This window comes from Coregonus clupeaformis, chromosome 5 (genome assembly GCF_020615455.1).
Source record: "Coregonus clupeaformis isolate EN_2021a chromosome 5, ASM2061545v1, whole genome shotgun sequence".
Lineage (NCBI taxonomy): Eukaryota > Metazoa > Chordata > Actinopteri > Salmoniformes > Salmonidae > Coregonus > Coregonus clupeaformis.
Genome location: NC_059196.1, coordinates 20310017 through 20330250, shown reverse-complemented (window position 1 = coordinate 20330250; position 20234 = coordinate 20310017). Strand labels below are relative to the sequence as shown.

The 20234-nt window shown below is 43.3% G+C and overlaps 1 protein-coding gene across 5 annotated transcripts in view; it reads right to left on the bottom strand.

The window, feature by feature from the left end:
• LOC121561653 (AP-2 complex subunit mu) overlaps nt 1-20234 on the bottom strand; it is a 49038-nt gene that overhangs the window by 14075 nt on the left and 14729 nt on the right. For 3 of the 5 annotated variants that reach the window (XM_041874193.1, XM_041874189.2, XM_041874205.2), the window contains exons 3-7: nt 10405-10582; nt 10223-10310; nt 889-971; nt 621-626; nt 159-294 (exon numbers count right to left, since the gene is read on the bottom strand). In XM_041874193.1, coding sequence (XP_041730127.1) covers nt 159-294; nt 621-626; nt 889-971; nt 10223-10310; nt 10405-10582 — 491 coding nt within the window. The remainder of the gene's footprint in view (nt 1-158; nt 295-620; nt 627-888; nt 972-10222; nt 10311-10404; nt 10583-20234) is intronic. The other 2 variants (XM_041874198.2, XM_041874211.2) reach the window with 1 other exon arrangement.

Below are 20234 nucleotides of genomic sequence, written 5' to 3'. Positions count from 1 at the left end.
AGTCACCTCTATATGCATTTTAAACATGTCCAATAAAATGTATTAATTCAAGGCCCAAGACCCGAGTCCAGCGTACGTTTGTCTTTGTTGATTTGTTTCAGTACAGCAGCGTTACAAAGTCCTTGCTCCAAAACACACATGACACAGACTGGTAGTACCTTGTGGCGACATCAGCAGGTTGACACTCTCCAGCACGTCCAGGAAGAGCTCGTTGCGACGGTACTTGATGCCCTCGCGACGCCAGCCGATCTGCCCAGTCACCTGACTGGTGATCTGAGACTGCTCCTCCTTGGACTGGTGGACAGAGAGACGGAGAAAAGGAGGGATGGACAGAGATAGAGAAAGGAAAGGGACAGGGAGGAGAGAGAAACAAGGGGTTGGCAGAGATAAGAGGAGATAGAGGAAAAAGACAAGGAGGAGGAGAGAGAGAAAAAGAGAACGCCAGATTGTTATGGCTGAAACACTTTTCACCTGGATAATTCTAACGACAACCCAGTATGTAAAGTTGGACTCAGCAATATGTTGGTGATATATCCGTAAGGAGACAGTCACCCCGCTGTTCAAGATGTAAAACGGCTGAGTCTGCCTTTAAACAACCAATCAAAAGGGAGAGTACTCACATGGTGCTGGAGAATGAAATGACCAGGAAATAAAAACGGCAGCCACGGAGCACATTGAGACAGAGAGAGAGAGAGAGCGCAAGAGAGAGAAGAAAGAGAGCGAGAGAAAAATACATAACACAAGTATACATCCAAATCAACAATATCCTCAGCTCTGGAGCCATCCCTCATGCCCAACAACAGCTGAAAAAGGTATACTACTGGGTGACTACCACACAGTCCAAACTGTATATGAGAGATATCTTTAAAATATTGTCATGGTGCCCACCTGGCTCTTGATGCCCGTTTGAGTGATGAAGGTCTTCAGTGCGCCAGTCTCTGAGTTCTGGGGGTAGCCAAAGTCCAGGATCTCTACAAGGGGTAAGGGGACCGTGAGACCACACACTTCTGCTATGAGCTCACCAGCTGGGCTCACAAAGAAACACCATCTTATTTTATGTAACTGTTATTTGATCAGGAAAATTCTGAGACCGTATTGAACATGAGCGACGATCTGTGAAAGGGTTGCAGGGGAGGAGAGGGGCTGTTTCGAACAGTTTAGGGCTGACCCCAATTAGTCGACCGGTCGATTGTTTGGTCGTTAGGCTGTTGGTCGACTGAGATTGTTTTAGTCGAGCAGTAACAAATATATAAACTCAGCAAGAAAATAACCGTCCTATCACTGTCAACTGTGTTTATTTTCAGCAAACTTAACGTGTAAATATTTGTATGAACATAACAAGTTTCAACAACTGAGACATAAACTGAACAAGTTCCAGATATTGAACTAACAGATATTGAATAATGTGTCCCTGAACAAAGGGGGGGGGGTCAAAATCAAAAGTAACAGTCAGTATCTGGTGTGGCCACCAGCTGCATTAAGGACTGCAGTGCATCTCCTCCTCATGGACTGCACCAGATTTGCCAGTTCTTGCTGTTTGATGTTACCCCACTCTTCCACCAAGGCACCTGCAAGTTCCTGGACATTTCTGGGGGGAATGGCCCTAGCCCTCACCCTCCGATCCAACAGGTCCTAGACGTGCTCAATGGGATTGAGATCCGGGCCCTTCGCTGGCCATGGCAAAACACTGACATTCCTGTCTTGCAGGAAATCACGCACAGAACGAGCAGTATGGCTGGTGGCATTGTCATGCTGGAGGGTCATGTCAGGATGAGCCTGCAGGAAGGGTACCACATGAGGCAGGAGGATGTCTTCCCAGAAACGCACAGCGTTGAGATTGCATGCAATGACAACAAGCTCAGTCCGATGATGCTGTGACACACCGCCCCAGACCATGACGGACCCTCCACCTCCAAATCGATCCCGCTCCAGAGTACAGGCTCATTCCTTAGACGATAAACGCGAATCCGACCATCACCCCTGGTGAGACAAAACCGCGACTCGTCAATGAAGAGCACTTTTTGCCAGTCCTGTCTGGTCCAGCGACGGTGGGTTTGTGCCCATAGGTGACGTTGTTGCCGGTGATGTCTGGTGAGGACCTGCCTTACAACAGGCCTCCATGCCCTCAGTTCAGCCTCTCTCAGACTATTGCGGACAGTCTGAGCACTGATGGAGGGATTGTGCGTTCCTGGTGTAACTCGGGCAGTTGTTGTTGCCATCCTGTACCGATCCTGTGCAGGTGTTGTTACACGTGGTCTGCCACTGCGAGGACGATCAGCTGTCCATCATGTCTCCCTGTAGCGCTGTCTTAGGCGTCTCACAGTACGGACATTGCAATTTATTGCCCTGGTCACATCTGCAGTCTTCATGCCTCCTTGCAGCATGCCTAAGGCACGTTCACACAGATGAGCAGGGACCCTGGGCATCTTTCTTTTGGTGTTTTTCAGTCAGTAGAAAGGCCTCTTTAGTGTCCTAAGTTTTCATAACTGTGACCTTAAAGCTGTTAGTGTCTTAACGACCGTTCCACAGGTGCATGTTCATCTTTTTTTGCTGAGTTTATATATTTGCGCCCATCTCAGTGAACTAATACACTGCGGAGGCCTAGACTAAAAGCCAATTTATGCTTGATCTGAAAATGTGGTCGGAGGCTCCATATGGAGGGTGTGACGCAATTGCGGAGCCTCCAGAGTCATGCAGAGGCCAAATCGAGCTCCGTACCGCATTGCCATGCGCCTCCCAAATGTTGTAACAATGCAGAGGGCTCTGTATAGCTCCGCATTGACATGATTGGTTGACGGTAGGTGGGGATGGTACATTCTGTAGAAAACACAAACTCACAACAGCTCTGCACTGCTCCGCGAAGCGAAAGAAGTATGAATGCCCTGACTTCTGCTGACATCACCATAAATGCTGCATGGCCAATGCAGACATCAGATTGTGCACCGCCAATTTGTGCACATTCATTGTTTCGTAACTTTATTGTGTGAATTGTTTGCGTATGATTGTTAGTGTCTATCAATTCCCCATTACATATATCACCAGTAGTGCATTTACCGTTAATTCCTATCATTTCTAATCTACAATGTTTGTTACTTTGGTTACAGTAATTTTTGTTAATGCATTCAATATTATTATTCCAGTCTTCCCGTTATCATTGTCAGAGTGGACACATTGTTTGCAGAGTGCACAACTTATGCTACACCTGTGAGAAACAAGTTTTGGTTTATTTCATTCCATCTACGAATTTTGTCAATTTAGGCATTGTCTTTTGTTTGGAGCGATCCTGTCAATGTTGAGTAAGGACGCACACGCATAGAAGTAGGCCTATAGGCTACCTGGACTGCGCGCAAATGTAGGCATATACAGTGGGGAGAACAAGTATTTGATACACTGCCGATTTTGCAGTTTTTCCTACTTACAAAGCATGTAGAGGTCTGTAATTTTTTTGCATAGGTACACTTAAACTGTGAGAGGCGGAATCTAAAACAAAAATCCAGAAAATCACATTGTATGATTTTTAAGTAATTAATTTGCATTTTATTGCATGACATAAGTATTTGATCACCTACCAACCAGTAAGAATTCCGGCTCTCACAGACCTGTTAGTTTTTCTTTAAGAAGCCCTCCTGTTCTCCACTCATTACCTGTATTAACTGCACCTGTTTGAACTCGTTACCTGTATAAAAGAAACCTGTCCACACACTCAATCAAACAGACTCCAACCTCTCCACAATGGCCAAGACCAGAGAGCTGTGTAAGGACATCAGGGATAAAATTGTAGACTTGCACAAGGCTGGGATGGGCTACAGGACAATAGGCAAGCAGCTTGGTGAGAAGGCAACAACTGTTGGCGCAATTATTAGAAAATGGAAGAAGTTCAAGATGACGGTCAATCACCCTCGGTCTGGGGCTAAATGCAAGATCTCACCTCGTGGGGCATCAATGATCATGAGGAAGGTGAGGGATCAGCCCAGAACTACACGGCAGGACCTGGTCAATGACCTGAAGATAGCTGGGACCACAGTCTCAAAGAAAACCATTAGTAACACACACGTCATGGATTAAAATCCTGCAGCGCACTCAAGGTCCCCCTGCTCAAGCCAGCGCATGTCCAGGCCCGTCTGAAGTTTGCCAATGACCATCTGGATGATCAAGAGGAGGAATGGGAGAAGGTCATGTGGTCTGATGAGACAAAAATAGAGCTTTTTGGTCTAAACTCCACTCGCCGTGTTTGGAGGAAGAAGAAGGATGAGTACAACCCCAAGAACACCATCCCAACCGTGAAGCATGGAGGTGGAAACATCATTATTTGGGGATGCTTTTCTGCAAAGGGGACAGGACGACTGCACCGTATTGAGGGGAGGATGGATGGGGCCATGTATCGCGAGATCTTGGCCAACAACCTCCTTCCCTCAGTAAGAGCATTGAAGATGGGTCGTGGTTGGGTCTTCCAGCATGACAATAACCCGAAACACACAGCCAGGGCAACTAAGGAGTGGCTCCGTAAGAAGCATCTCAAGGTCCTGGAGTGGCCTAGCTAGTCTCCAGATCTGAACCCAATAGAAAATCTTTGGAGGAAGCTGAAAGTCCGTATTGCCCAGCGACAGCCCCGAAACCTTGTACTTCTAATCTGGCCTACTGGCCTACTGGCCTCCATCTTTCCCCACTATCATCCTATCTCACTATCTGTAAAAAAAAAAAAATGAAAAAAATGAAAATCCCTTAAAAATATTTTTGGGGAAAGAAATAAAAGCAATCATAATATCTTGAGTGGATATTAGCAAGTCTGCATGCAATGTCTGTAATGTCACACAGCACAAGTAGACGTCTGCCGGCGCTATATTTTCTTTAGGTTTCGATTTTCTCGCTTAAAAGTCACAAAAGTCTAAACCTAAAAAAACAACAGCACAGCAGAAAGGCTGACCGCAGCACGAGAGAACCACTTCAGGATGTGGCATGACGGTTGTGTGGAATTCCTGTAAAGTTTGTTAGGTGGTTGTAAACCGAGGGGGAAAATAACATGCTGCAATTGAGCACACGCACACTTTTTTATTTTTTTAATTTTTTATTTCACCTTTATTTAACCAGGTAAACCAGTTGAGAACAAGTTCTCATTTACAACTGCGACCTGGCCAAGATAAAGCAAAGCAGTGCGATAAAAACAACAAACACAGAGTTACATATGGGGTAAAACAAAACTAAGTCAAAAATACAACAGAAATACATATAATATACAGTGTGCAAATTTAGCAAGTTATGGAGGTAAGGCAATAAAATAGGCTATAGTGCAAAATAATTACAATTTAGTATTAACACTGGAATGATGTGCAAGAGATGATGTGCAAATAGAGATACTGGGGTACAAATGAGCAAAATAAATAACAATATAGGGATGAGGTAGTTGGGCGGGCTAATTTCAGATGGGCTGTGTACAGGTGCAGTGATCGGTAAGGTGCTCTGACAACTGATGCTTAAAGTTAGTGAGGGAGATAAGTGTCTCCAGCTTCAGAGATTTTTGCAATTTGTTCCAGTCATTGGCAGCAGAGAACTGGAAGGAATTGCGGCCAAAGGAGGTGTTGGCTTTGGGGATGACCAGTGAGATATACCCGCTGGAGCGCAGACTACGGGTGGGTGTTGCTATGGTGACCAATGAGCTAAGATAAGGCGGGGATTTGCCTAGCAGTGATTTATAGATGGCCTGGAGCCAGTGGGTTTGGCGACGAATATGTAGTGAGGACCAGCCAACAAGAGCGTACAGGTCACAGTGGTGGGTATTATATGGGGCTTTGGAGACAAACGGATGGCACTGTGATAGACAACATCCAATTTGCTGAGTAGAGTGTTGGAGGCTATTTTGTAAATGACATCGCCGAAGTCAAGGATCGGTAGGATAGTCAGTTTTACGAGGCATGTTTGGCAGCATGAGTGAAGGAGGCTTTGTTGCGAAATAGGAAACCGATTCTAGATTTAACTTTGGATTGGAGATTCTTAATGTGAGTCTGGAAGGAGAGTTTACAGTCTAACCAGACACCTAGATATTTGTAGTTGTCCACATACTCTAGGTCAGACCCGTCTAGAGTAGTGATTCTAGTCGGGTGGGCGGGTGCAAGCAGCGTTCGGTTGAAGAGCATGCATTTAGTTTTACTAGTGTTTAAGAGCAGTTGGAGGCTACTGAAGGAGTGTTGTATGGAATTGAAGCTCGTTTGGAGGTTTGTTAACACAGTGTCCAATGAAGGGCCAGATGTATACAAAATGGTGTCGTCTGCGTAGAGGTGGATCTGAGAGTCACCAGCAGCAAGAGCGACGTCATTGATATACACAGAGAAAAGAGTTGGCCCAAGAATTGAACCCTGCGGCACCCCCCATAGAGACTGCCATAGGTCCAGACAACAGGCCCTCCGATTTGACACATTGAACTCTATCTGAGAAGTAGTTGGTGAACCAGGCGAGGCAGTCATTTGAGAAACCAAGGCTATTTAGTCTGCCAATAAGAATGCGGTGGTTGACAGAGTCGAAAGCCTTGGCCAGGTCAATGAAAACGGCTGCACAGTACTGTCTATTATCGATCGCGGTTATAATATCGTTTAGGACCTTGAGCGTGGCTGAAGTGCACCCATGACCAGCTCGGAAACCGGATTGCATAGCGGAGAAGGTACGGTGGGATTCGAAATGGTCGGTGATCTGTTTGTTGACTTGGCTTTCAAAAAACTTTTTGAAAGGCAGGGCAGGATGGATATGGGTCTGTAACAGTTTGGATCTAGAGTGTCACCCCCTTTGAAGAGGGGGATGACCGCGGCAGCTTTCCAATCTCTGGGGATCTCAGACGTTACGAAAGAGAGGTTGAACAGGCTAGTAATAGGGGTTGCGACAATTTCGCGGCTAGTTTTAGAAAGAAAGGGTCCAGATTGTCTAGCCCAGATGATTTGTAGGGGTCCAGATTTTGCAGCTCTTTTAGAACATCAGCTGTCTGGATTTGTGTGAAGGAGAAGCGGGGGGGCATGGGCAAGTTGCAGCGGAGGGTGCAGAGCTGGTGGCCGGGGTAGTGGTAGCCAGGTGGAAAGCATGGCCAGCCGTAGCAAAATGCTTGTTGAAATTCTCGATTATTGTAGATTTATCGGTGGTGATAGTGTTTCCTAGCCTCAGTGCAGTGGGCAGCTGGGAGGAAGTGCTCTTATTTTCCATGGACTTTACAGTGTCCCAAAACTTTTTGGAGTTAGTGCTACAGGATGCAAATTTCTGTTTGAAAAAGTTAGCCTTTGCTTTCCTAACTGCTTGTGTATATTGGTTCCTAACTTCCCTGAAAAGTTGCATATCGCGGGGGCTATTTGATGCTAATGCAGTACGCCACAGGATGTTTTTGTGCTGGTCAAGGGCAGTCAAGTCTGAGGAGAACCAGGGGCTATATCTGTTCTTAGTTCTGTATTTTTTTGAATGGGGCATGTCTATTTAAGATTGAGAGGAAATTACTTTTAAAGAACAACCAGGCATCCTCTACTGACGGAATGAGATCTATATCCATCCAGGATACCTGGGCCAGGTCAATTAGGAAGGCCTGCTCGCTGAAGTGTTTTTGGGAGCGTTTGACAGTGATGAGGGGTGGTCGTTTGACCGCGGACCCGTTACGGACGCAGGCAATAAGGCAGTGATCGCTGAGATCCTGGTTGAAGACAGCGGAGGTGTATTTAGAGGGTAAGTTAGTCAGGATGATATCTATGAGGGTACCCATGTTTACGGATTTAGGGTTGTACCTGGTAGGTTCGTTGATAATTTGTGTGAGATTGAGGGCATCTAGTTTAGATTGTAGGATGGCCGGGGTGTTAAGCATATCCCAATTTAGGTCACCAAGCAGTACGAACTCTGATGATAGATGGGGGGCAATCAATTCACATATGGTGTCCAGGGCACAGCTGGGGGCTGAGGGGGGTCTGTAGCAAGCGGCAACAGTGAGAGATTTATTTCTGGAAAGGTGGATTTTTAGAAGTAGAAGCTCAAACTGTTTGGGCACAGACCTGGATAGTATGATGGAGCTCTGCAGGCTATCTCTACAGTAGATTGCAACTCCACCCCCCTTTGGCAGTTCTATCTAGACGGAAAATGTTATAGTTGGGGATGGAAATTTCAGAATTTTTGGTGGCCTTCCTAAGCCAGGATTCAGACACTGCTAGAACATCAGGGTTGGCGGAGTGTGCTAACGCAGTGAATAACACAAACTTAGGAAGGAGGCTTCTGATATTTATGTGCAGAAAACCAAGACTTTTACGGTTACAGAAGTCAACAAATGATAGCTCCTGGGGAGTAGGAGTGATACTGGGGGCTGCAGGGCCTGGGTTAGCCTCTACATCACCAGAGGAACAGAGGAGGACTAGAATAAGGATACGACTAAAGGCTTTAAGAACTGGTCTTCTAGTGCGTTGGGTACATAGAATAAAGGGGGCAGTTCTCCGGGCGTTGTAGAAAAGATTCAGGGCATTATGTACAGAAAAGGATATGGAAGGATATGAGTACAGTTCAGGTAACCTTAAGCGTTGGGTAACAATGAAAGAGATAGCGTCATTGGAGGCATCGATTGAGCCGGTCTCGGCGTGTATGGGGGGAGGAACAAAGGAACTATATGAGGTAGTTTGAGAGGGACTAGGGGTTCTACATTGAAATTGTATAATAAGAACTAACCCAAACAGCAATAGGCAAGGCATAATTGACATGGGAGAGAGGCATAAAGCAGTCACATGTGTTATTAGAGAGAGCTAAGACACAACTGGAAATAGCGATAACGTTTGGGCTAAGACTAAACAGAATAAACAGGACAGGGTACCGTGTAAAGGAACAGTCCAGCAGGCATCAGCTGTGCAGCTGAGTGATCATAAGGTCCAGTGAACAGCAATATGTGAGTCCGAGAGCAGTTCAAATTGGTGCTTCAGCACAGCTAGCAGGGAGCACAGTTGTAGTTTGCGTATGCTAGCGGGCCGGGGCTGGCAGATGGATCTTCGTGGTCGTCGCAACGGGAAGCCTGTTGAAACCACATCAGACTATTTCGTCGGCAAACCAGTCGTGTTGGATCGGCGGGGCTCAGTGTCAACACTAGGAGGTCCCGTCCGGTTGACAGAGAGGTAGATAGCCGGGAGATGGGCCTGAGGCTAGCTCAAGGCTAACTGGTGCTTGCTATAGGGCAATGGTAATGGTAATCAGCCAACAACAGGTTGCAGCTAGCTAGCTGGTTGTGATGATCCGGCGCTAGGGTCCAGTGATTCCGGCAGAAAGTCCAATAAGCTCTGGGTCGATAGCACGCTGGGTCGATAGCACGCTGTGCAGACTGGCTGACGAATTGTCCAGGCTAGAGCTAGAGCTGGCTGGTGGATAGTGTAGGCCACGGACAATGGTGAAGACGCTAACAGTGACTAATAACAGGTAGCCACTATTTTCAGCTTACGGTTCTTGATGAAAGTTATAAAGAAATAATAGAATCCTTTCCACGTTGGCTGAGGCGGGTTTAGTTTAAGAATGAAAGTAAAAAATTGAGAAATATAGACAAAAAAACAAGAAACGGGGTATTTACACGGGACGAAAAATAAAAGCGACCGCACTGCTACGCCATCTTGGAAACATGAACACGCACACACACACACACACACACACACACTAGGGATGGGCACAGTTATTCAAATATTCTAATATCCGAACGTATTTATTATTCGACTACTTGTGAGTTTTCATTTTTTTGAAAAAAAGGTTGCAAGGTGGCTAACTTAGCTGGCTAGTGTAGCTAGCTTCTTTTACATCGATTTGATACAGTGAAGACAGACACTACCAGATGAGATGATAGTTAACCTATCGCAGTAATACGTTTGTCTAACTTGCGCAAGCCGGTTTGGCTAATTTCTCTCTCTCGTTCTTCCTCCATATCACACACTGGCCACTGCTCCTCTTCCACCCCTCCCCTACCCTTCTGATAAAACAACAAGCAGAGTGCACCGGCTCTTTCCTGAGAGCGCGGGCAAGCCCCCGTTGAAGTAAAAAAAATATGTATAATATTTAAAACATGTATTTCGACTTTACGGAAATAATTTATGCCCGTCCCTAACACACACAGACAGACACACACAGACACACAAAGTAGCAACAATAGACGACTGACACATCAGCTCTACTTTTCAAGACGATTCTTTCCAGAGGAAAAAAGAGAGCAATAGCCTAAAAGAGTGGCAAAAGAAAAGGCTTCCTTTACCATCCAGCAGCTCGTAGATCAGCACAAAGTTGTTCTTGATGTTCTCCTCGCTGATCTTGCCGAAGTAGGCCGTCATGACGTCGCACATCTTAAGATAAGATCAAATAAGATAGTTATTTATTCATCCCCAAGGAAGAAAATATGATTGCATCAGCCAACACATACAACACCAATAAATATACCTTGTAGAGGAACTCGAACACCATGGCGGCGTTGACATTCTGCTTGGTGACCGCCGCCAGCCAGATGTTGGAGCGCTTGACGTGGAAGAAGCTGGTGCGGGCGATGTTGGTGACCGGCGAGCGCACCTGCTGCCGCGCATGGATCACGTTCACGCGGAACGCGTCCACCGCGTTGCGTCTGGATACACAAATACAGAAAAGAAAAGGAGGGGGTCGTTACAGACATTCAAAAGGAAGACCTTGAGCAGCAAGCACACACGGAAGAGGAACAGAGAGTGTTAGAGACTTTTAACTGTATTAGGCAAGTAAAGATATGAGATCATTGAAAGTCAAAGAGGGGGAGAGTGAAAGAGGGGGAGGAGAGAGAGAAGACCATGAGATGCACAGAAGAAAGGAAATGGTAAGGGGCATGTAGCCTACATCTGGAGAAAAAGAAAACAGGCTTTAATAGGGGGTTGTCAATCCAGCGTGCATGCCGGCAAGACACTTGCAGTCAGGAGATGATCAGTTGCCAAGCAAGCACATCATCTTCCCTATTCCTACAGTATCCAATGGACAAGATGATGGACATGGAGAGAAATGGCACCAGCAAAAAGGGTGGACAGAAACACAAAAGGAGGAGGAGCAGAAGAGGGAAAGGAGGTGGAGAATGAAGATGGGGATAGAGACATCAAGGCAGAGGGTTAGAGAGACACACAAAGGTGTAAGCACACACACATCTGGGTTTCCATTAGCTGGCAATATCAACCTTTTGGCCGATCAAAAAATGAAAAGCTGATAAATAAAATTGTAGCCGGCATCTCAATTTCATGCTTCAGCACCATTCTCTCACTCCTTGTGCGCAAAATAAAAAGAAGAAAAAAAAATATGCCTATAGCCTAAGGGGAATGTCCTCCGTGTGGACACATTTGTATATTGTAGTGGACAAAGATTAGATTAACGTTGGAGTGGCCAAATGCAGGCTACTGTGCAATTCGCTATTTAGGTAGGATGCAATTTTGAGACTTGTATTTATAATCATTTGTTTTGTCATTATTATTGTATATAATTGTCATTATTGTAGGCCTATTTATTAATCCAAACTAGTTCTTTAAATATGCACAACGTGTTTTGTTTCATTCTGTGAGACATTTTCGTTGGCTAAATTAAATTCGATCTGTCTTTTTAAATGTTTGCGTCGTATTTACTTTAAAGTAGGCCTGTTGTAAAATAAATATCAGCCGATTGCTGTCACTTTTTGGGTACGGTAGGCACCAGCCTTTGTTGGTAATTGCTGCAATACACTTAGTGTACAAAACATTAGGAACACCTACTCTTCCCTTGACATAGACTGACCAGGTGAATCCAGGTGAAAACTATGATCCCTTATTGATGTTACCTGTTAAATCCACTTCAATCAGTGTAGATCAGTGGTCACCAACCGGTCGATCTCCAAGGCATTCCTAGTCAATCACGAAACATTTCTGTAAAAACACCAATGATAAACCTTGCATTCCTATTTCTTTTTTTATTTGTCTTGCACTGGTGGCGGTAGGTGCACCCAATTCAGCTGTCCTGCACGCTGGGTAGGCGACCTGTTCCCATTTTGAACAATTTCATGTGTCTGAATGTAGAACTCAGCCCAGAGAGCAAATCAAGTGCACTATAGACTTACCACTGGCCAATCGGACGGCTCAGATTACCGTGTCAGCAATAACGTAGCAGGTATAAAAGAAAGCTACCGCAAAGCTGATACTGAGATTTCTAAACTTTTAAAACCATGACTAGAGAGAGACTGTCAATGAATACAGCAAAAAGATACTGTTTTTATGAGTGAGTTCATGCTTAAGTTTACTTTGCACTGTCAACACTTTCTATTCAACACTTTTACAAGCCATACTTCCACTCGTGCTACAACCAGCACTACAGCTGCAATTAATAAATATTTTATTTTTTATTTAATTTAATTTACTTTCACCAAAGAAAACAAGTGATAGACAACAATACAGACAAAAACAAAATAGTAAAATTGTGTGCAGGTGTGATTGGAAGCCAAAGGGCTTGTATGAAAACCACAAAAAAACAATATACAATACATAAGTACAAAAATAAAAAAGGTTTATTAAAACAGATAACAAAACCTACTAATTATAAATGTATAAATTAATTGATCAGTAATCACGAAAAAATATGTATTTGTTTTGTTTAAATGTAAGTGTGTGAGAGTTAGGCTATATGGAGGAGATTACTGAGTAGTTTGGTTCATTAAGCTGAAGTTATTGAGGGATGATGATTTAGGAAAGTGTATCGATAGGCTTGTGTTATTATTAGCGGCTTGGGTCTTTATTTAATATCGAGGAATATTTATGTTTCTCTGGTCATATCAATTTGTGCATGAGGCGAGGCGGAAATAATGCAGTGCGACATGAGTTTCGCATTCAGCTGGAAAACGGTGTCACTTTTTGGTCAGTGTCAGTGGAGGAAAGGGAGAGCGGAGGGACGTTGAGAGGCGGACCCTCAGTCTGCTGCTCTCTCCCTCTGCTGAGACTGACCATCAGATGCAGGCACCATCAGCCAGTAAAATAAAAATATAAAAGTAAATTATTGAAATGTATGCTCAGTCAGCTGTGCCTCACAAGTAATACAACAACTGATCTATTACCGGTGTGATCATATAGCCTACCTCAAATGTTAATATATATATTTTTTAATGGTCTGAGAAGAACAATGTATTGAAAAAATAATAATTATGCACTCACTAACTGTAAGTCGCTCTGGATAAGTCTGCTAAATGACAAAAATGTAAAATGTAACAATGTCTTGGCAGGGCAATTCAAGCAAAGCCAATATGCGTAGATCATGTTTTGGGCCTATAGCCTACTGCACACACCTAGGGCTGGGCGATATATCAAATTCATTTCATTAATATGAATTTATGTTTTTGCGCGATATTCCAAATGCCTGTATTGCAAGAATCAAGGTTTTGTTATTTTTCGTTTTTATGAACGTTTATGTCTGCTTGTTCTCGTGTTGTATTTTTGGTCCTGTCCCTTTTGTGCCTTTGTGCTGTGTGCACCAGGATGGCAAGTAGCCTAGCGGTTAAGAGCGTTGGGCCAGTAACCAAAAGGTCACTGGTTCGAAGCCGGCAAGATGGGAAAATCTGCCGTTCTGCCATTGAGCAAGGCAGTTAACCCCTAACAACAATTGCTCCCCGGGCGCCGATGACATGGATGTCGATTAAGGCAGCCCCCCACACCTCTCTGATTCAGAAGGGTTGGGTTAAATGCGGAAGACATGTTTCGGTTGAATGCATTCAGTTGTGCTTCTGACTAGGTATCCCCCTTTCCTTTTACCTTCCCATTTACACCAGAGATCTGTATATAATGAAGAGATGCACGTCTCCGCCCTAACAATGGGAGTGGTTGTCCCAAAGGCGGGAAGGCAGGCGACCACCTTAGATCCAAAATAAGCCCATAGAAATGCTTTGGACAGATTTTAGCGAAAGTGAAACCGCTTGCTTCGCCTCTTCCTCTATGGTTTACACACACACCAAGCCCCTCCCCCCGCCTCTCACTCCAACAAAGTTGAGAGATCACATCTTGCTCTCTGACAAGCGGTTTCAACTCGTTATTTGCATTTGAGGTTTGGTCCAACAGAATCGGTCATATGGACACCAAAACACATTGAGACATTATTTCACTGTAATAGAGGAGAAGTTATTTTCTAACGATACCTTTTGTATGTCTCAACTACTCAAATTGCGCGCAGAGCAGACACTACTAAAACGAGAGTATCAATGAACATTGATTCTGGAAAATGAATGCTCAGTTTGCCATGCGCGGCATTGTGGTACCGCTAGCAGCATTTTAGCCAAAGACTGTTATACTAGCTGTCTAGTCTGTATTTTATAAATGTGCAATAAGCATAAAACACAATTATATAAGGAATTGGCAACTCGTTCTCATTCTGAGAAATAAGGTAGGCCACTTGATTTCAACATCTGAAAAAAGTGGACAGGCTAACATGCTTTTCAAACAGTTGGAGACAGACAGTAGGGTGTGTTCATAACAATTCAACTGTTCAACTTTGTTAGTTAGCAAATAGATCCAAGTTGGCTAACCTTGAAATATAAAGATTAGCTGGCTAATCACTAGCATGTGGGCTTGAGAGATTGTTGATGAGACCTGTGTTCATTTTCTATTGCCTAATGTGTGCTACAAGAAGTTAGTCATTATTAGTGAATGTTCATTATGCATGGTTCTAATTTATATTTGTAACAAAAAGGGGCATTTTCATAAGACTTGAAAGGCAGATGAGTGATTATTGCAACAGGAAAAAAAGGAGGTTAAACTATTTTTATAAAGTAATTACATTATTAGTGGGTCTTATGGTTGTGGAAGGCTTATATTTATCCTAGGTATAACTTCACAAGCCCTGAATTCATTAGATTATTGCTGACTGTTTGAAATGCAGTGTATTTGATCTTTAATTGTGACCGACCGGCACGATTCGGTCTTATGTAGCAACATTTGAAATGGTGTTTTTTACATTGGATAAAAGTAGAGACTCAGAGCTAGAAAATGGTATATCATATACTACAGTTGAGGAACAATGGGAAAGTAATTCTGCTTAGAAAGTTGATAAACTTGTAACCTCACTTTTGAGAAAATGGCCCTTGAATGTTTTGGTACACCTACTGGAGAGCTCTTCTTTGTCTACACCCATTCAGCATCGTTCACACCCTCTTAAGCTTTAGCCCCGCCCATCTCTTTAAGGATTCACATGTGAGGCTATGTACTAAAGAACCAAAGATTTCAAGACTAAAGGCTGGTTTATACTACGGGTTTGTTCGTAAATGTAATCTGGAGTGCCAGAGTGTGCTCTGGGCGTTCATAAACTCAGAGCGTTGTCAGATTGTCTGTTCGTAAATTCAGAGCGTTTCGCTCTCGGAGCGTTCAGAGCGCACACTGGACGCTCTGGCCGAGGAGTGCAGTCAAGCAACCAAGCTAACTGGTTAACGTTGGCTAGCTTGCTAGCTACATCCAGACACAAATGAGAGAACAGCTCACTCTGACCATTTTACTCGCCCTAGCAGAGCTGGTTAGGCTGTTTTATGTTATCCAGAGCATTGGTGACTGCAACTGTGCTGCTGGCAACAATTTAATTACACTTTTTTTGCCAACGTTTACTGACACCGGCCATATTCAACGGGTGTTGAGCGTTCGTAAAATTTGTCAGTTATTCTGCACTCTGGCACACTCAGACGAGAGTGCTCTGAAATCGGAGTAGATAGTCAGAACGAATTTACCAGCTACTTCTATCAACAGTTGTCGCAGTGACATCATAAACATTCTATTGAAATGGTTACTGGCATAGTGGAGTCTTTTGTTTAGACATGTAGCTAGCTAGCTAAACAATGAACCATAATCCCAACTCATAACATTACTACCCTGCATGAATCTGCAGGTAGCTAACCAACCAGGTTCAATGTTAGCTAGCTAACATTAGGCTATAACTAGCAATGCAAATGGCTCTGAGATACGAATAATATTACTACACATATCATACATGTAACGTTAGCTAATGAGCCAGCCAGCTATCGTTAGCTAGCTAGCTAACAGTACTCTAACTTCAAATGAAAATGACTTTCGGACAAAATTAGAAACGTGTAATATCTGAAAATGTAGCTAGCTAGACTATCTTACCCTTATACATGGATGGACGATTCTCCCTCTCTGTCACGGATGCCACGGTTGCCCTTAGTTTGAAGATGTAATCTGGAGACAGTTGTTTAATACAACAGCCTTCTGTGTTCTCTTTTCGACTCAGTCTGCATATTTGCAATCAAACGCCAGATTTTAATCCATCTTCTTAGCTATCTTAATCTAATTCCACTGATTTCAAAACTCGGTCCTCCAGAAAGTGGAGAGCAACACTTATTCAGTTCTACTACGTGATATCTTTGAAAGCTGTGTTAGAAATGATTACCTACACATACTGACCAGCTCATGTTACAGACAGAAGCCTGCTACATGGCAGACCAATCCGAACTCATCTCTCAGCATGTCCAGCCCACTCATTATCTCAGCCAATAGTGGCTAGCGGGAAGGTTGCTGTCTTTTTCCGTGGCTAAACCAACTAGGCTCGTAATTTAACAATTGTATTCGTATTTACAGATTGAATACAAGTTTGTTATTAAGGTACATGAAAGTTCACATGTTCCAAAAGGAATTTCTGCCCAAAAACACATTTTTATTTGTTAAAAAAGTTTACGTTCAAATGGCTCTCCTGTGAAGTAGTGATGTGCGACATACGCCTAGTTTCCTGAAACGAGTCATAATTGTACAACAACTCTTATTTAGAGAAAATGTTGTATTTATTTTTTGAGATACAGTATATATATACAGCTCTGGAAAAACTTAAGAGACCACTGCAAATCTTTCTTAAATCAGCATCTCTACATGTATGACAGCCATTCCATTCCAGTGTCTGTTGAATTCCAACACAGGCACACCTCATTCTGAATTAGGTACTGATTAGCTGATCACCTGAACCAAATCTTATTTAACGAGGAAAAGTATAAAAACCACTGCTGTGGTCATCACTATCCTCTTGCAATAGGACCAGCTGGATGGCAAAAACAGTGCTAATAGTACCTCAAAAGTAATATTAATAAAAAAATTACAATGGACCATGCCAAAAGAGTTGAAAAGGAAAGTTTTGAGTGAGGAAAAGAAGGGTTCAATTCTGGCTTTACTGGCAGAGGGATACAGTGAGCGTCAGGTTGCTTCCGTCCTTAAAATTTCAAAGACGGCGGTTCATAAGAACAAGGTCAAGCAGCAGACATTGGGGACAACAAAGCTACAGACCGGCAGGGGCGAAAACGACTCTCTACTGACCGGGATGACCGCCAACTAATTTGAATGTCACTCAACAACCGTAGGATGACATCAAGTGACCTACAAAAAGAATAGCAAATGGCAGCTGGGGTGAAGTGCACGGCGAGGACGGTTCGAAACCGGCTCCTAGGGGCAGGGCTGAAGTCGTGCAAAGCTAGAAAAAAGCCCTTCATCAATGAGAAGCAAAGTAGAGCCAGGCTGAGGTTTGCAAAAGACCATAAGGATTGGACCGTAGAGGACTGGAGTAAGGTCATATTCTCTGATGAGTCCAATTTTCAGCTTTGCCCAACACCTGGTTGTCTAATGGCTAGACTGAGACCTGGAGAGGCCTACAAGCCACAGTGTCTCGCACCCACTGTGAAATTTGGTGGAGGATCGTTGATGATCTGGGGGTGCTTCAGCAAGGCTGGAATCGGGCAGATTTGTCTTTGTGAAAGACGCATGAATCAAGCCACGTACAAGGTTGTCCTGGAAGAAAACTTGCTTCCTTTTGCTCTGACATTGTTCCCCAACTCTGAGGATTGGTTTTTCCAGCAGGACAATGCGCCATGCCACACAGCCAGGTCAATCAAGGTGTGGATGGAGGACCCCCAGATCAAGACCCTGTCATGGCCAGCCCAATCTCATTTTACATTTACATTTACATTTTAGTCATTTAGCAGACGCTCTTATCCAGAGCGACTTACAGTTAGTGAATACATATATATATATATATATTTTTTTTATACTTGCCCCCCCGTGGGAATCGAACCCACAACCCTGGCGTTGCAAACGCCATGCTCTATCAACTGAGCTACATCCCTGCCGGCCATTCCCTCCCCTACCCTGGACGACGCTGGGCCAATTGTGCGCCGCCCCATGGGTCTCCCGGTCGCGGCCGGCTGCGACAGAGCCTGGATTCGAACCAGGATCTCTAGTGGCACAGTTTGCACTGCGATGCAGTGCCTTAGACCACTGCGCCACTCAGAATCTCCAGACCTGAGCCCCATTGAAAACTTCTGGAATGTGATCAAGAGGAAAATGGATGGTCACAAGCCATCAAACAAAGCCGAGCTGCTTGAATTTTTGCGCCAGGAGTGGCATAAAGTCACCCAACATCAATGTGAAAGACTGGTGGAGAGCATGCCAAGACGCATGAAAGCTGTGATTGAAAATCAGGGTTATTCCACCAAATATTGATTTCTGAACTCTTCCTAAGTTAAAACATTAGTATGGTGTTGTTTAAAAATGAACATGAACTTATTTTCTTTGCATTATTCGAGGTCTGACAACACTGCATCTTTTTTGTTATTTTGACCAGTTGTCATTTTCTGCAAATAAATGCTCTAAATGACAATATTTTTATTTGGAATTTGGGAGAAATGTTGTCAGTAGTTTATAGAATAAAACAAAAATGTTATTTTTACCCAAACACATACCTATAAATAGTAAAACCAGAGAAACTTATATTTTTGCAGTGGTCTCTTAATTTCTTCCAGAGCTGTATATATAAACTCAGCAAAAAAAGAAACGTCCCTTTTTCAGGACCCTGTCTTTCAAAGATAATTTGTAAAAATCCAAAAAATGCACAGATCTTCATTGTAAAGGGTTTAAACACTGTTTCCCATGCTTGTTCAATGAACCATAAACAATTAATGAACATGCTCCTGTGGAACAGTTAGGTAGGCAATTATGGTCACAGTTATGAAAACTTAGGACACTAAAGAGGCCTTTCTACTGACTCTGGAAAACACCAAAAGAAAGATGCACAGGGTCCCTGCTCATCTGTGTGAACGTGCCTTAGGCATGCTGCAAGGAGGCATGAGGACTGCAGATGTGGCCAGGGCAATAAATTGCAATGTCCGTTACTGTGAGACGCCTAAGACAGCGCTACAGGGAGACTGGACGGACAGCCCTGAAACCTGAAGGATCTGGAGAAGGTCTGTATGGAGGAGTGGGCCAAAATCCCTGCTGCAGTGTGTGCAAACCTGGTCAAGACCTACAGGAAACGTATGATCTCTGTAATTGCAAACAAAGGTTTCTGTACCAAATATTAAGTTCTGCTTTTCTGATGTATCAAATACTTATGTCATGCAATAAAATGAAATTAATTACTTAAAAATCATACAATGTGATTTTCTGGATTTTTAGATTCAGTCTCTCATAGTTGAAGTGTACCTATGATACAAATTACAGACCTCTACATGCTTTGTAAGTAGGAAAACCTGCAAAATCGGCAGTGTATCAAATACTTGTTCTCCCCACTGTATATATATAACATTCTATTGGTTGAAAGAATTTTGAACAATCATTTAAATTGAAAAAACATTGAATCCGGCCTCGTTTTGTGTATCAGTTCATAAACCATGTGCCATGGAATCGGTACATCGAAAATCTCTTCCCAACTAATTTGCAATCTGTATGGCACAGCTGTCAAACTGGTATACTTTTTTATTAATCACCATTTTCCTTAAACAATTTTGGTCTTTAAAGCAGGGCCGTCAGACAAGTTTCTTACGTTCTCCCCCTTCCAGTTGCCTCTTCCATTTTTGCGGTTTTGGTTGTAATTTTGGATAGAGCAGACATTTCCATATATTTGTGTTAGCTGCATGTGTGACATAACGCCACCAATCTTATTTATGATATAATTTACAAAGATTATACCGGGTTTCTTTCTCCTCCAAAAATATATAGATATTTTTAATCAATTAGTATATTTGAGATGAACCATAATGTTTGTTGTAATATTTGTTTTGTCTTTTTTGGTGGATGAAACTGAAAATGAAACCAACTTTCTATGTCTTGTTTTAAAAATAACAATATTTTGGAGATTATTTTATTTTCAAATAACCGAAAGTGAGATGTTGTAATCTGAATAAAGGGAAAAAGGTCATTCTTGAACTAGGGGTGAGCCATTCTTACTAATCTACTAGAGAACCAGTTTGGATTTAAGTATAGCTTTTGTATGACTGA